General features: G+C 51.0%; 1 protein-coding gene and 1 long non-coding RNA gene across 17 annotated transcripts in view; one reads left to right on the plus strand and one right to left on the minus strand.

Annotated features, from left to right (window-relative positions):
* Window positions 1–16765, plus strand: part of PAX2 (paired box 2) — a 97716-nt gene that overhangs the window by 6428 nt on the left and 74523 nt on the right. For 8 of the 16 annotated variants that reach the window (XM_085065412.1, XM_085065414.1, XM_085065413.1 and 5 more), the window contains 2 exons: window positions 10331–10499; window positions 11788–11985. In XM_085065412.1, coding sequence (XP_084921538.1) covers window positions 10331–10499; window positions 11788–11985 — 367 coding nt within the window. Of the gene's footprint in view, window positions 1–4228; window positions 6534–10330; window positions 10500–11536; window positions 11675–11787; window positions 11986–16765 lie in introns of those variants that run through there. The other 8 variants (XM_085065424.1, XM_085065420.1, XM_085065416.1 and 5 more) reach the window with 7 other exon arrangements.
* Window positions 16320–16765, minus strand: part of LOC146435402 (uncharacterized) — a 188927-nt gene continuing 188481 nt past the window's right edge. Inside the window, exon 5 of the long non-coding RNA XR_014853219.1 lies at window positions 16320–16741. This is a non-coding gene — a long non-coding RNA (uncharacterized LOC146435402). The remainder of the gene's footprint in view (window positions 16742–16765) is intronic.

Consider the following 16765-nt stretch of genomic DNA (forward strand, 5'->3'; position numbering starts at 1 on the left):
TCACATCTGGGCCAGTTCGGTTTTGGGTCAGAGGAGCATCACGAAACTCCCCTGCCTTCAGCCCCGCTTTGCCGCTCCGGGGCAAAGAAATGAGCAGGCAGACGACCGGAGGGGCTCTGGGACTGCGGGACAGACAAAAGGAGAGATCGGTGGCAGGAGTTTTGTGGCGAGCGGGCGAAGCCGGCCCGCGGAGGCCGCCTCGACGGGAGACAGGTCTGGGGACCCCGCTTGCAGCCGGGGCTCCCCCAGTCCGGGCTGGGTGCGAGGTTCAGGGGCAGAGACGGACCGAGGCCCCAGCTCGATGCTGGGAGCCGTGTGCCCCCTGCCTGCCTGCCTGCTTAGGGTGGGAGGGGGCAGGTTGGGGCGGCCTGTGTTGAGGCCGCCCCTGTCCCCATATGTCTGTGGCCCTGGAGGCTTGGAGACTCGCCCCAGCTCTGGCCGCCCCGGTGCGCTAAGAGGCGGCTTTGTTGCAGAAGTGTCTCTTCACATTGTTGGCTCTCCCCCCTTCCACTATTTCTTTCTTTCTTTCCTTTTTTTTTTTTTTTTCTTTTTATTCCTTTTTTTTTTTCCCCCTCAATGAGGCTGCAAAAGGTCTTCGGCTTGTCTCGTTTTTGTGGCAAACGCTCTCTTGTAAAGAGGAGAGGTTAAAGTGTCGGTGACTGAATAAAGAGCAGCACACGTGGGCTATTACCATTCAGGGCAAACAAATGCAGAGAAGGGAAAAGCCAGCAGCAGGCAGGGCGAGGGGGGAGCGCGGCCCCCCCGGTGCACACACGCACCCGCCCCGCTGGCAGGGCCCGGCCGCCGGCCTCCTCACGGCCCCGGCGTCCCCCAGACATGCAACCCACCCATGGCTCACAAAAGAGCTAGAGAAAGAGAGAGGGGGAGACATGAGGGGGTCTTAGATGGGAAAAAAAGAAAGTAGCTTTAGGGGGAATGTGCTGTGGAGTGTGAAATTGCAGCCCGTGGTGCTCCATATTGTACCAGAAGCTCTCCAAAAACTCATCCTCCAACGTGACCAGAGGTGCTTAGAAGGGGAGAGAGAGGGAGAGGGGAAGAGGGGCTCAGAGACACAGGGGGAGGGGAAGGATGGGGGTCTTTTATTCTTTTCGCTCTCTCTGTCCTATTAATTGTTCATTTTAAACCTAACTTTCTGTTTATTTGCTAAACTCGGCCACCAAGAGCAATTTTGGGTCTCCTGGGCAGAACGGCTATAGGGGACGGGGAGAAGCGGCTGGATGCTGGCTGCCTCCCCCCACCCTGCTCGGCCCTGCCTGGCCCTACGCGACCCTCGGAAATCCTCTCAGACAGCTTCGATCCTGTTTCCATATCTTCACGCTACTGCTCGGCACCTCCGCCCTGCCCCACCGCCCGCTCCCCCAGGAAGATCAGATCACAGCACCCCTACAGTGAAGGTGTAGATACCCCTTTCATCTGGGTGCTCGTTGGCGAGAGGCATCGGGAAATCTCAAGCCAGTAATCATCCTGTTCTCAGACAAAGCACCCCAAAAGTCGTCCGGGAATGTTTTATCAAAGCGTACCCATCCTTGAAGATCCCTCTGACACTCACGTGCTGACTTCCTCCCTTAAATGCTCACATCTTTGGGGGACTGTGTTATAATTTTTTTTTTTTTTTTGCTCTTTATCTTTTCACAGATAGGGATTTCGCCACCGACTTTCTCATGAGAGGGTTAATTAGTTGATGCAGATACTATGTGTCAGAAAAACACATATAGAAGGTCAGCGTAGACTTATTCTGTGAATTCATAAATATGGTGCTGAGAATATTAAGGGCTGAGCTAAACCACCTCCAAACTACCAACATTTAGGCTATAAGCGTTTGCGCACTTGACAAGGGGAGGAAGAAGGCAGGCGGGGTGTGGAGCCGAGAACTTAGCGGCACCTCCATGTCGTACAAATTCAAAACTTTTATCTCTGCAGCACTCCATCCCAATCCTACGGCCATCGGTCGCGCTTAGCTGTTTGCCAGCATAATTGGCTACAGACAACCCGTAGAAAACAGGGAACCAACGCGGGCTCAAGTCCTGGCTCTGGAGCCAAATGCGATCGCAGGCAAAACTGTTTGCTCCAGGCCTGACCCCTCCGAGAGGCTCCCCCTGCCACCCGACCCCTATTGTTCCGGGGCACAGCGCCCTTCCCGAGCGGGCAGCGGAGCAGGGGGAGCAGTTTCCGAGAGCAGGGTCTGTAGAACCTGGTTCCCAGGGACAAGGCGAGGCAGCAAGTTAGCGAAGCCAAGGCAGCACGGGAGAACTCAAAGGACTTCGGAAGGAAGCTGACAGGGCTCTCGAGGTTATGTGTATTGGAGCCAAGGGTGGGAAACAGGATCAATGGAGAAGATTTCGACTTGATCAGCTGGAGAAAGCCGGCTAATGAAGCAGATCGAAAGATGGCTATCACTGCAACTCCCCCAAAAAGTTTATTTTTCTTGAAATTTCCGCAGAGAGGCGGCCGCCTCTTTTGAAGTGTAAATGTTTCTAGCTGGGGGGGGGGAAAGAAGGCTGGGTTAGAGAAGAAGGGGGAGATCATCAGATCCTCTTTGAGAAAAAGAAATAAAAGCGGGAGAGGAAAAAAGGAAAGAAAGGAAAGGAAAGGAAAAAAGAGAAGAGAAGAGAAGAGAAAGAAGAGAAGAGAAGAGAAGAGAAGAGAAGAGAAGAGAAGAGAAGAGAAGAGAAGAGAAGAGAAGAGAAGAGAAGAGAAGAGAAGAGAAGAAAGAAAAAAAAGAAAAGAAAAGAAAAGAAAAGAAAAGAAAAGAAAAGAAAAGAAAAGAAAAGAAAAGAAAAGAAAAGAAAAAAGAAATTAATTTAAAGTAGGACAGGGAAATAAGCACCTAGGGCTCTTGAAGTGAAACAGGTTCGGGAGATGCGAAACTATGGGAGTGGAAAGAGGCCTGTGGTATTGGCCTCCCCGGGTCCCTCAGGGCACACGGCAGTGCCCAGGAGTGCGGGGACAGGCCAGTATTTTTAATTTGCGCAGGCAGAAATTGTTCAGTGGACTTAAATGTTGAAAAAGCAATACTTCCAGGAAGTCTGGTGTGGGAAGGGGAACCTGGTGATATTGTGGTGTGTGTGGTGGGGGAAGGGGGCAGCAAGCAGAGAGCCTTCCCTTCCCTTCCCTTCCCTTCCCTTCCCTTCCCTTCCCTTCCCTTCCCTTCCCTTCCCTTCCCTTCCCTTCCCTTCCCTTCCCTTCCCTTCCCTCTCCTTAGAAAGCTGTCTTGTTCTACCAGGCTCAGGGCTCCTTGGTTGACTCGGGTTACCTCCGTGTCGCGGGACTCAGGCTTCGTGTCGAAGAGTGCTCATTTTGTGTGTTTCTCGAGTCTGTTATTCCTCTCTTTCTTCTCAGTGATACGGGAAAATAGTGAGGAAACTAAGGCAAACTACATTATCGAGAGGAGATTTGGGATTCGCCAGCTGTCCCAGCCCACCACCAAGCTGTTATCTCGTCACCGTACAATTGGCACTTACAAAGACTCAGAGCATCTCTGAGAGAGGGTCCATGAACTCACCAAGTGTTAGTGCAGGCGCAGGGAGCTCCCTTCCACCCGGCACTGCCGGGGGCTCCCGCCCGCACCTCCCGCTCTGCCCTAGGGCTCGGCTGTGTGCCTGAGCACGGCCCCAAGGGCGCGGGGAAATCGGGGCTGCCTGGGACGGAAGGGAGGAAGGGTGGGGGTGGCTTCTGGGAGTGGAGAAGCGGCCTAGACCGATCGGTGGGACAGAGCTGTAAGAGGGCCGTTTCCAGCCACGGGCAACGCGGAAGGCGCCGAGTGGCGGGAGAGGCTCCCGGCAGCGGCGATAAGCGGGCTCCCGGCCCCGCCGCGAACAGGAGACTCTGCTGCCGGGGGGACTCGACAGCCACCGTTGTCCCACCGACAGATGCGCGCGGGCCGCGCCGGGCCTTGCCGTGCCGGGCCTTGCCGTGCCGGGCCTTGCCGTGCCGTGCCGCGCCTGGAGCCCCGGAGGGATCGCGGCGGCCCGGGCCCGCCGCCGGCCCTTCCCCGCTCTGCCAAGCGACCGGAGGGCTCCATCTAGAGGCCGCGGTGGGCAGCGCCGCCGCCCCGCACCTGAGGCCGGCCGCCCCCTCCGCCGCTGCGCGGGCCGTGCCCGGGGCCCGGGGCGGGAACGCTGCTGAGGGACCCGGCGGGTGGGCGGAGGGCGCCGCGGGCCCGGCGCGGGTGGGCGAGCTGAGCCGGCGAGTCGGAGCCGCGGCGCGTCCACGGTGAGCAGGGCACCCTGGCCCGGCAGCGGGGCGGCCCGCGGGGAGCAGCGGGCGCCCTCAACTTAGCGTGCGGCGGGAGTTCCCCGGGCGGCACGGAGCGGTGCCTTCGCCTTCGCCTTCACCAGGCGGGCGGCAGCGATCACCGGTTCTGAGCGGGCAGCTCAGAGCCCCCCACTGCCACGGAAAATTCGCCCTATGCAGGAGTTGCTGCCAGGGGCGGGCAGGGCCGCCTCAGCCGTGCCCGCCGAGCCTGTCCGCAGCGCAGCCCCGCAGTCACCCAGGACTCACTTCTATGCAACCCCGGTGGCGTAACAAAAAAATTTTATTTTCCAAATCATCCTTTTTTTGCACACAAGGGAAAGAGAGAGGGGAGAGAGAAAGATAAAACATCAGCTGAAGTGCCAAAATGATTTATGAGACAGTGGAAAATATTTCATAAAAATCTCTGAGACTTCTTTACTTAAAGCGGTTAGAAAAAAAAAGGGGGGGGGGTGCTGTTTTGTGACAGATACGCAGAGGGATGGGGAAGGATGAAGCAGGAAAAGAGAAGGAAGTACATTTCAGGTGATGGTAAACTCTCGAGACTGAAAATCAAAATTGAGGTCACAGCAATTTCTGTCTTGCCTCTTCGCCCCTAGTTATTACCCTAAGAAGGTGTTTCTTACTTGCTCTCTATTGCTCTGCTAGGTCAAAGCCACGTCTATTTTAGCAGTAGACTTATTTGTGAAATAATTTTAAAATCCCACTCTAGCATTAAAAAAAAAAAAGGAAAGAAAAAGAAAGAAAAAGAAAGAAAGAAAACAAAACAAAACAAAACGAGAGAGAGAGAAAAAAGCAGCAGAGATGTGGAAAGTGTGAGATTGAATTTGTTCTTATTTCCCCAAGTGCATGTGAAGGAAAACTTTTCAATGACTGAAACGGGCCCAACCTCTTGGTTTAAAGACGTGCAAGAAGCTCGCTTGCTCTTTCGTTCTCCGTCTCGTTCTTTCTTTCTCTCGGTCTGTCTGGCTTCTACTTTATTTTTTTTTTTCTTTCTTTTCCTTCTTTATACATTTCTCTCTTGATCTCGCTCTCCTCTGGCTGTCTCTCTCCTTTTTCTTTTCCTTCTCTCTCCCTCACTTCCTTTATTTCTTTCTCTCCCCGTCCGAATCCCACACTAAGCCGCACACCACGGAAGCCTTGATGTGTATCGAATCCCCCTCCTGTTCCGCTTTACCCCGAGAAAAGTCTCCGGTAAAAAAAAAAAAAAAAACGGAGCGTGAGAAGGGAGATGAAACTAGGAAGGCGTGTGTGCGTGTGTTAAATAAGGGAGTTAAGGATCCTGAGCCGCAAGTGACAACAAAGCGGGGCTCACGTCCGTTCCCGCGGGCCGGGCAGGGGCGCCGCCGCCCCGCACACGCACAGCCCGGGGCGCTCCGGAGCGCGCGGCCGGGGCTCCCCCGCCGCCGGGTCCCGCAGGCAACGGCCCCCCCCGCGCCGAGCGCCGCCGGCCCGGCCCTCCTCTCTCTCCTCTCCTCTCCCCTCTCCTCTCCTGGCCGCGCTCGGCTCGGCGCGCTGGCGAATCAGAGAGTGTCGGAATCTATTGCCTTTGTCTGACAAGTCATCCATCTCCGGGGAGGCGGGCGGGGGGCTGAGGGCGCTGCGGCTTTTAGAGAGACACACACCGGGAGCGGAGGCTCCAGTCTCCGGCCCCGGCTCCTCGCAAGCACTTCCCACCTCGGGCGAAAGTCCGCCGGGCGCCGGATCCACCGCCCGGCCGAGAGGAGGGGTCGCGCCCGCCCGCCGCTCGCCGCTTTCCCGGGGATTGCTACTCTGCTTTGAACTTAAATGAACTAGCCCCGGACCGCGGGAGGAGGAGGAGGGAGAGCCGCGTCCTCCTGCGCCTTCTGCCGCCTGGCCGCCGGCCGCACCTTGCTCCGGCACCCCCTCCCCGCCGCCGGGGATGCTCTGAGCCCTCCCAGCCATGACACCCACCTGCCCCCCGGCGCCGCCAGTCCCTCGCTCCCACGGACTCTGCTGACTCCCCCAAGGCCGGCGCAGCCCTCTCGCCCCCCGGAAAGTACTTCGCTGCCCGCTCCGCCGGGCAGGGGGCCCAGCGCACCCCGCCGCTCCCCTCCTCTCCTCGTGTGCTTTTTTGTTTTGTTTTTCTTTTTTCCCTTTTTTTTTTTTTTTAATTTTTTTCCCCTAAGTCTTGAAGTTGAGTTTTAGAGGCGACACGGCGGCTTCAGCCGATTTCTTCCCCTTCCTTTGCCTCCCCATGGATATGCACTGCAAAGCAGACCCCTTCTCAGCAATGCACCGTGAGTACTGGAGCCCGGCTCCTTCCTCTCCTGTCTTTTCTCATCCCTCCATTCTTCCTTCCCCAACCATCCTTTCTCACCTGATCCTCCTCCCGGTCCACCTTTTCACCCTGGCCGATACCGGGCTTAGAGAGGCATTCAGAAGGCAGGACGGATACTGCCGGCCCGAGCAGCAGAGCGAGGATGCCAGGCAGCCCCGGAGTCGAAGGGAGCAGAGCTCCGTGCCGGCAGTGGGGCGGGGGCCAGGACCCCCAGTCCGAGGGCAGGGGACGATGTGCGGCTGTACCTGTGCTGCGTGCCCTGTCTGTGCAAAAGGAAGGCTCCCTCCCGAACCAGATCTATATACACTTTCCCCATCCGCCCTCAGACAACAAGAGTTTATTCTGACTCGTGTCAGCCCCCGGACAGGCCCTTTCCCTGTCCGTGCCCAGCCGGGCCGGGGCTCCCCGCAACACTCCGTGGCTTTAAACCCCCAGATTTCCCCGCGATCCGATGCTGTTTGCTTTAATTTCGGATTCCAGTGACAGAGAGGGAAGATGCCAGTTTCAAATTAATGGCGGGTTAGTCGGTGGCTGTTCTGTGAGTCGGTTTGGTTTGGCGAAAGGTTGGACTGCGGGAAAAATAGGACAATTGCATGGCTGGGAGATGAAGTGGCTTTGGAGGCTCCCAAGAAGCCACGATCCCTCCTGGTTTATTTGCCAGATACCCGGTGTGAATTTTAAACACATGCCTGGCATTTAAGGGAAAGTGCATTAGTGATATATTTTCAATTTTAAAAGCCTTTCTTAAGAGAGGAATGAAGGAAAGTGAAAAGCTCCTTTACCAGGGACTGTAATAAAGAATTTCCAGTGATTTTAATTTTATCGCAGGAGAGAAAATAATTCCGAGATTAAAATTAAAGAAGAAAAAATACAAATAGAAAGCCGAGATTGGGAGTATGTTGAGTCAGGAAATGAATAATTAAGAGCAATTTGTAACTTTTGACACCGAAACTTTTGAGGACACGCCCTGCTCGCTGCATAAAACACAAATCGAAAAGATAAAAAATGGAAATACTTGAAGTTTAGAAAAAAATCCTGATTTTGCTTTGAGAAGGAAGGTGCGGAAATACAAACCCATGATTAAAAAACGCAGATGTAGGTAATGCCTTTCTGTTCCCTAATAATTGATTTCCAGTATATACTGCTTAAAATGTGAGGTTTAATTTCCGAAGAGCTTTACCAGCAAACAGTCCGTGCATTAGACATTATTTTTAGTTTTCAGCGGTGCGACCTGTTTTCAGAAGCGATGTCAGTAATTCCGCCTCCAGTACGATCCAAAACATGTAGGCAGATGAAAGAGGCATTTCACTGTCACTGATTTTTTAAAAACTCCAGGGAGATTCCTGACCAGTTTTTGGCTTCCGATTAGGGAAAAAAAACCAAAAACAAACAAGCAACCAAACCCCAACCAAAAAAAAAAAAAAACCCAACCCTAAAAAAACCCCACAAAACAAAACAAAAAATCCAACAATCCCACCACAATATGTGATTCGTTTCCTAAAGTGTATTTCTAGAGCTACAGACCTGGATATTACTAAGCAATTAAAACAAATGCGGGCGCAGGCTCCTGACACACAGACAGACAGCAACACACGATCGGTACGACAGCGGCACGACTGGGTCTCTGCAGATGCCGGCACTTACATGCAGATAAATACACGTAAATATCTGACTGCTCTGATAGAAAGAACCTTAGAAAACCACGGGGCAGAGCAAAACAAACTCGTGTGAAAAATATCCGGACTGCAATAATTTGAATTATTAATTTTTAATCTTTTTTGCATCTGTTGCCTTTAATGCTTTGTAATGCGAGTTATAATAGGTCTTTTGAATTATTTATCACGGAGTTGCCGAAGAAATTGCTATCTTGTAACTTTAGAGGCAACATGTGCAAAAGGGGTTCTGAACAAACGAAGGAAGAATACAGCAATATACACCCGCGGGTTTTAGTGGAGGAAGATAAATATAAATATCCCCCGTCCTCTCTGAAACTCTAAATACGTTTTATAAAGACTAACAGAAGACTAACAAATAACCCCGGTTCAGCGGGGAACGACGAGAAATGCAGCCGGCGCCCAAACCGAAGGGGCTGGGAGGGGATGTGTGAAGGTGTTACTGAAGGGGTGGGGGAGATGGGAAAAACTCTATTTGTGCGAAAGGACTTGGATCGATCGCAGGGCAATGAGAGTTTCCACTAAGTTCAGAGCCAATAAGTCAGTGTCAGAAGCAAGAGAGAAAAAAACCTCAACGAAAATACAAACAGATCATTTTTCAGCAAACTGCACAACGAACTAAGATCTCCTGGCAAGGAAAATACAGGAGGTTAGGGTTGTGTGAAAGGAAAGCTTTAATACAGAGTGCACTCCACAGCTTTATCAGCTGGATATTCCGGAGACAGAGACACTCAGGTAGCAGCGCCAGCGAAGCTGTACCGCCTGCGAGTGGGCATCTCCCCATGCCCGGGCAAAGGCGAACTGCTCCCGGCTCTAACGTGGATGTTTGATTCACGACCAACTGTCTTCTTGCGTCCCAAAAGGAGATATTTCCCTTTACCCCTGTTACTCCGTTTCTCGTGCTTACACTTAGCAGGTGCATGCTCATTTCCCCCCCCTCCCCCAAGTTATTTCTAGAAATGGAGAAAGACAGACCGGGGGGAAAAAGCGATCCTAGCAGTCCTGTCTGAGAGAGAGCGGGTTTTTGCCTGGAAAGGGAGGAACAGAAGAAAACGGAGCATTTTAAATTCTCCCTGAATTAGATTTGTATGGTGGAAAAAATACCGGAACTGTAGGAGTCTGTTATTTTTTTTCCTGGAAAATTTTTCCTGTAAAGATCGAAAGCTGACGAGAGGGAGGGTCTGCCTGTAAAGGAACACCAGCCGTGGGACACAAAATATTTTCTTTCTCTCTCCCTCTATTTCTCGCCCTTTCTCTTTTTCTCTCTGAATCCTTTCAACCCGCATCCCAAAATAACGGGAGAGGACTGCTTGCATGGGGGACATGCCGCGGGGTGAGGGAGGGCGGAGTTCGCGAGGAACTGTAATTGACAACGTGATAGAAAATCCTGGAAAGAAATGAGAGAAAAAGCCCAGGACTAAAGAGAAGGGGGTCTGCGGCAGAGTCCGCCCGGAGCATGTAAGAGGTCGAGCTCTGGAGTGTGGGGAGTGCATCACTGCCCTGCTCAGGGGAGAGGAGCGGGCAGTGTTTCCATCTTCGGCCCACCACAATGGCCCTGAGAATCCACCGCTCCGGCATCCCGGTCGGGACCGCAGGAGGAGAGCGGCTCGGGCAGGGGAGGCGGCGTACGGGAAGGTGGAGGGCAGTCTTCCTCTGGCTCGGGAAAATTCACTCTGCCTTCTCTTTCCTTTTCATCTCTCCATCTTTCATCCTTTTTCTTTTTCTCTTCCTTTTTTTCTTTTTTCTCTTTTCTTTTCTTTTCTTTTCTTTTCTTTTCTTTTCTTTTTCTTTTTTTTTTCTTCTTTCTCTCTTTGTATTTCCATCTCTTTATCTTTCCCTTGTTATCTCTTTCTCTCATTTTCTCATTCTCCCTGGTTTTTTTCCTCCTTCTTACTCTATTTCTCTCTTTTAATCTTATCCCGCTTCCCCACGTCCTGTTCCCCACTCTCGACCCCCCCGCCATCACCTCCATCCATCTGTAATGACTGGAGATTTTGCAGTACGAGTGGTGAAGAATCCACAACTAACGGTGTATTTCTGGTGTGCGTGGGTTGTTGTGTTTTTTTTATTTCTCTTTCCCCAGCAGGGCACGGGGGTGTGAACCAGCTCGGGGGGGTGTTTGTGAACGGCAGGCCCCTACCTGACGTGGTGAGACAAAGGATAGTGGAGCTGGCTCACCAGGGGGTGCGACCCTGTGACATTTCCAGGCAGCTGCGGGTCAGCCACGGTTGTGTCAGCAAGATCCTGGGCAGGTAAGGAAAGAGGCAGCTCCTTCCCCTCCCCTGAGACTGCAATGTTGCATCCCTTCCCCGCTCCAGTATGACCTTCCGCCCTTCCCGCGGCACCGGGCTCTCCCCGCCACGACCCCGAGCGGCCCCGGCACCTTTGCACAGTGGGAGCCCGCGGCTGAGCAGGGCCTCCTCCTCCAGCTGGCAAGGACGCGTTTCTCTCCCGCCTCCCCTCTTCCCTCACCGGCGGTGTTTGAAAACTCTTGGGAAGACAAAATAATTTGAGAAGGGTGGGCAGGAGAGGGGGAAAGAGAAGGGACGGGAGAAAAAAAACGAAAGAAAGACCAAAAAACCCCAACCTAGCATGAACAAAAAACCCCTAACTCACAGCAATCCGTGAGCAGCCTTACGAAATACACGAGTAAATAAACAAACAACGAGGCAAATAAATAAATAAATAAATGCTCGCAGTAACCTATCATCGCCAAATGCGGTGTGCAGTATCCCTAGGGGCTACTCGGGGGGACCCAGCGTCCTAGCCCGGCCGCTCGGATGCGGAGGGGTGTGAGCAGGCGGCAGAGCCCCAGCTGCCGGTGCGCGCGGTATGCGCCCTGCCGTGCCCGGCGAATGCCGGGCCAGAGACGCTGCCGGCAGCAGAGCTAATGACCAGCGGGGAGGTGGGCTGGAGCTGTCCTGCACGAGCACCCGCTTTCGAGGGACCCCGGGGCGGTGATGAACGGCTCTCCTGCATCCGCAGCCCGGCCAGAGCCCCGAGTCGGGAGCAGCTGGCTGGGAGATCCAGGGCGGGGGAATGCGAGCCCGCCACTGCCCGCTCCCCACGCCCCCTTCCCGGCCGCCCGGTCCGATCCCGCGTTCGGCGGGCTTCGCCTCCGGGCGGCTGCATCGGGGAGAGGGTTTCTGTTTTATTTCCCGATCCCACGGCCTAAAAGAAGTGTGTGCGTGTAAAGCGGGGGAAGGGGGAGGTAGCACCCCTCGCTTCTAACACACACGCACACGCACACACACACACACACAAAAAAAAAAAAAAAAAAAAAAAAAAAGAGAGAGAGAGCGAGCCCTAGAGAGGCGAAGGGATTGCCTTAGCCCCAGGTCAGGCCGCCTGGCGCCTCGCGGAGCCGCGCCATGCAGCGCCCGAGCAGCAGCGGCCCAACGGCGTGCAGCCGCGGGCCGCAGGCGAGGTGGGGCACAGGGCAGGGGCAGCGGGGCGCTCCGAGGGGCAGGCGGGCTCTCAGTGCTCGAGGACGGCGGAGCCCTTCCCGGCACGACAGGTCACTGACCGTCTTTTGTGCAGGTATTACGAGACGGGGAGCATCAAGCCCGGCGTGATCGGAGGCTCCAAACCCAAAGTGGCCACCCCCAAAGTAGTGGATAAAATCGCCGAGTACAAGAGACAAAACCCGACAATGTTCGCCTGGGAGATCCGGGACAGGCTATTGGCCGAAGGCATCTGCGACAACGACACGGTCCCCAGCGTCTCTTCTATAAACAGGTAAGAGCGACCCCGCAGCTCGCGGCCCAGTCGCATCTTTACGGCCCCATAAAAGCCCTTTCAACAGCGAGGACGGCCAAATCCTTCCTCGGCCAGGGTAGATCCAGCTTTCTCCAGTCCCCTGTCCGCAGCGGGACCCGTGGGCACGGCCCGCCAGTCCCCGGTCCGGCCCACCGGGCACTCCCCGGCCCCGTCGGGACCTCCGAGCCCAGTTCTGGGCAGCGGGACCGAACAACCGCTGCCCGTGCCCCCAGCGCCCACCCGGGGCAACGAGTGCACGGATCTGACCCGGGGCTCGCTGCCGCAGGGCCGCAGCTCGTGCCCGCCGCCCGGCCCGGGGACAGCCGAGGGCCGGGGCAGCGCTGCTGCGAGAGCAGCTGAGCTCCCGCCGAGCAGCCCGGCACCGCCGCAAGGTTTGGGTGCTGCTCAGGCTGGCGGGGTGACGGGCTGCGGAGCCAGGGTATCCCGTGTCCCTCGAACACCCTTACCGGGGTGTAGGTGACCGCCAGCCTTGCCAGGGTATTAGAGCTCTGAGCCGAAAGGCTGCCGTCATCTTCTGGCAAGCCGGGCTCACAGCCGCGAGCGGCTGAGCGCGGGAGGAAGGATTCCCTTGCACACATTCCCCCAGCTCACTCCCCATCGGCAGCCCGAGGGAAAGGCTAAATTTGCCGGCTGGGGAGCTCTGCTCCCCGCGGTGCCTGCGGCCCCGACTCGGTCTGATCCCTGCCCTCGCAGGAGGCTGGGCAGCAGCAGAATCGATTTCACACTAGCGAACCATTTCCCTCCCATTGCCTCCCCCGGCTGCTAGGGTGCGAATTTTGTTGTTGGAGGAACTCAGATTTGGTCTCAGGTTTGAGGTGACAAAAATAACCATATGACAGGCAAAAAACCAGGATCGATGCGGGAGAAAAGGGAGAAGCTGTAATCGAGTACTGACAGACATCAGAGCACTAAGACTGCTCACATGCCTGCACATTTAAACACAACGTACATCAGATCTTCACACTTTGGCAACACAACACTCTTATGCACACAGTAAAAGTAATAACACTGTTTTAGTGTAATGTATGTACAAATACCCTGACTATGCCCACAGAAATACAACCTCTAGAAACAGCGTAACACAGCTATATTTGCAAAAGGTACATACATAGGCATGAAGTACATCACCAACAGAGTAAAAATACATGAAATTTTGGATGCAATCCCAAATGTATGGCTCTTCCCACTCAAATAAATATACATAGGGTATGTGTAAATAACCATGCAGGCTTTTGTAGTGTCTACAAAGATAAAATGTGCAAATCGATATATTGGCCCTTTTGATATATAACAAATTTATCCAGATTTAAAAAAAAACAAAAACAAAACAAAAAACTGGTGTATTTATAGCAAGGGAAGCAAAAAATAAATAGCAAGAAAAACACAGTGGTACATTTTTGTCTTGCACTTTTCATGGCAGATTTATCAAAATATGTCTAATAACTCAGACTGTGTATTTCTAAATCTGGCATCCTATATAAATGGGTTTTAATATTTTGCAAATGATATGGAATTATCCCAAATCATCTTGAAAACAGCAGGTAGAATTAGCTAGTGGAATGTACCTTGGCTAAGAAAGATTCCCTCAGACACACTGTCTCTGTAATATACTGCTAGGCTACCCTAGGAAATTATCCCTGTGTGTGCCATCTGTATTAAAATGGTTATTAAGTTATGAACAGGGTAACATAATACTGATCGGCTAATTATACACCCTCCTAAAAAACCTCCAGGTCTCTGTTACTCTCTCAGTCAGGTACTGAAATAATAACAGTTTGACATTCAGACACCTTACAAAGGCAGCTGTGGAAGGACAGACAACTATCCCTGTAAGGAACTGAGCTGGTATACCAGTCAGAGGAATGGCCATACGCTCTTTGGAGAAATAGGATGTATGGACCCAATATACGTTTATATTTCAGCTAGCTCAGGGGATCTCAGCATCCAAAAGTCACTGAAATCTCAGCCTTGTGCTTGCGGGATGTCTGGGTTGTGATGTTCTGGGCAGAAAGCTGAGCACCAGAATTGGTTCCCACCATGATACCAATCTGCGGCAGAGCTTTGGGAGTTTGTACCTCAGTTTCCCTGCACTGGAAATGAAAACTGATCTTTCTCAGAAGGAGGTGGAAACAGATGTCAGTTAGATTGTGTTTATAAAATACTTTGAGGACAAGTGTGTTGTAGCTGCTAAGTATTATTATACTAAAGAGGCTCAGCTGTGACCCACCACTGCAATGGCATTTGAGTGTGTAGTCCCCAAGGCTCAAGAGCATTTTAGCTTCCTAAGATTTAGTTTTCCCCCATTCCTTTTAAAAATTCAGACTCAACTTTCCACTGTTCACCTTTGTATGAGGCTCCCCAAAACACACATCTGGAAGGAAGTGAGCCCATAACACAGGTCATAAAATTTGCCAGTCTGTCCTAGACAAGAACGGGATAGTGAACTGGGAAAAAACTGCAGTAAAATAGGAAATATTGAGTATATTAGGGCCCAATCCTAGTGCTGTGGAGAGTAGCGTGAACTTCATCACTCCAGTGACTTTCATGACCACAGCTGACACAACTCACAAAACACAAAGAAGGGACTAAGTTCACTATTTAAATATACATTTTTCTCTCCCTCATTGTAAAAATTCACATACAGAACTGGGTCAGTTCTTTGCAACAGCAAATTCCTTACTTGCGGTACGATCACAAATTGGAGTTAATGTAACAGTCTCTGAGCAGCTTCAGAGAGATAACAATTTTAAAACCTAACCTTCAGAAAATATCTGTCTTCTCACTTCTGCAAAATGTGGAGTTTCCACAGCAAAATCTGGTTTGGTCCAGTGTCTAGAACAGTTAGAGCTACATCCATGAACATTTTAACATCTTAAGACAATTAGCAAGGCATTAACAGAAACAGAAGCTACCCATATTCCTAGATAGATTGTGAATACTGCGCTTCAAAACTAAGATGTCCTTGTACATAGAAAAAATTGCTTTTGGTTATTATAAGGTTTTCCAAAAATGTACTAATTACATTTTATTTTCTTTCTGAGAATTAGTCTAACATAAGCAAAGGCTTTTGGTGAGAGACTAGAAATAACAAAGTTTCAATTTCATTCTAAAAGTCTCCCTTAAATGCTTTAAATTTTTTTTGGTAATACATTAATTTTGTGTGCCTACACTGCGCTGATCTGTCACTATTGCACTGAGAATAACAGCATGCATTTGGGATGACATGTTATTCAGTACTGAGTTTTATCAGAAACTTGTTCATACCAAACTCATGCAGATAAAGGGTAGATACAAGCTCTAGTGAAAAAATGTAAACACCCTGTCAAGATTCAGGAAGAAATACTAAAGTCTTCAGCTATGCAGTAGATTTCTTTTAATTATGGAAAAAGACTAGAGAGTATACGAGTTAATAAGCATAGCGCACCAGAAATGACAGGATCAAGATCACTTATCTCTGTGCCAAGAGCTTTCCTGCTCCCACTTCATAGATTAAGTACTATGCAGTATAAACCAATTGCGTACTTGTAGGTATACAAACATGCATATATACAAACATGTATGTAAACATGCATATATGTAAACTCACACAGGTACACACAGTGCATGCAATTGAGAAGCAGGCAAATGACAGAAGATCTAAATGCTTTGGTAAGCAATAAATGCTTACTTTAAATTGCTTGAGCACCTTGCTTTCTGAGCACTCTGCCAGCCCAAACTTTTCTATCTATCATATGGCTATAAACCAGTTATCTTTGGTCACTTCAGGTTAGACTATTTGAACTGAATTTAGACACTGCTAAATTTAGACACTCCTTGCGGCAGTCTCCTAAGAATGAACTTAGAGGCAGATGTAAGTGAGAACTTTTCCTTTGTTTAGCAGAACATACAGTTCACCCAAGAACATAGGTTTCATGAGATGATAATCATCCCAGAAAAATTTTTTAATTAGACAGTGTATTTTAGTAGGAACAGGATGGAGCGCATCACGGACACACATTCACGGTAATGCAAGTTATGCAATGGACATTGTAGTTTAAGCACTATTTCCTGCTTCTCTTAAATTAACGAATTATCTTGGATTAATGAATGAGGTTCAGAAAGGCAAAGCAAAACAACCTCCCCCTGATTTGTCCCTCTATCCCAGTTCTTGGATGGCCAGGTTCAGTACTAAGGACGCCCTGTTAGTCCTTACCCAAGGCATGCCAAAGGTAAAGCATTTCAGACTTCAGTCAGCCTTCTGGGTACACTTTGGACCCTGAGTTCCTGAGAGCATACCTAACTAATGCCTCATGCCAGAGAACAGTTTAGTGGATATATTATCTCAGTCAAACTGGTAGATGTTTTTTCGATCTTCTCTTTTGTATTGGGTATCCATTAATATCTAGCGTTAAGCACATGGTTTAGGGAGATGTTTCCATTTTCACGATATAGCAATTGGCTAATGATGCCTAGTTAAAGTCTCCAATAATGATGTGCTTTTAAAAATACATATGGAAGACACATACATTGACTTGGTTATAAAGACCAGTGAAATATACTTGTACATTGAAATATTATTGAGCATATGGCCAATTTCAGTGGCTGCAGGCAGGCCTGTAGTTTAGAGCAAAGAATGGCATATTGGAAGATCAGATTTATCTTACCAGTTCTGACATTAATTTTCTGATTGATCTTGGGCAGATCACATGGACTCCTTAGGAGGCTGTTTTGCCATCTGTAAAATTAAAATAACAGCTTT

Source organism: Lichenostomus cassidix, chromosome 6 (assembly GCF_008360975.1).
Source record: "Lichenostomus cassidix isolate B80296 chromosome 6, HeHo_3.0, whole genome shotgun sequence".
NCBI lineage: Eukaryota > Metazoa > Chordata > Aves > Passeriformes > Meliphagidae > Lichenostomus > Lichenostomus cassidix.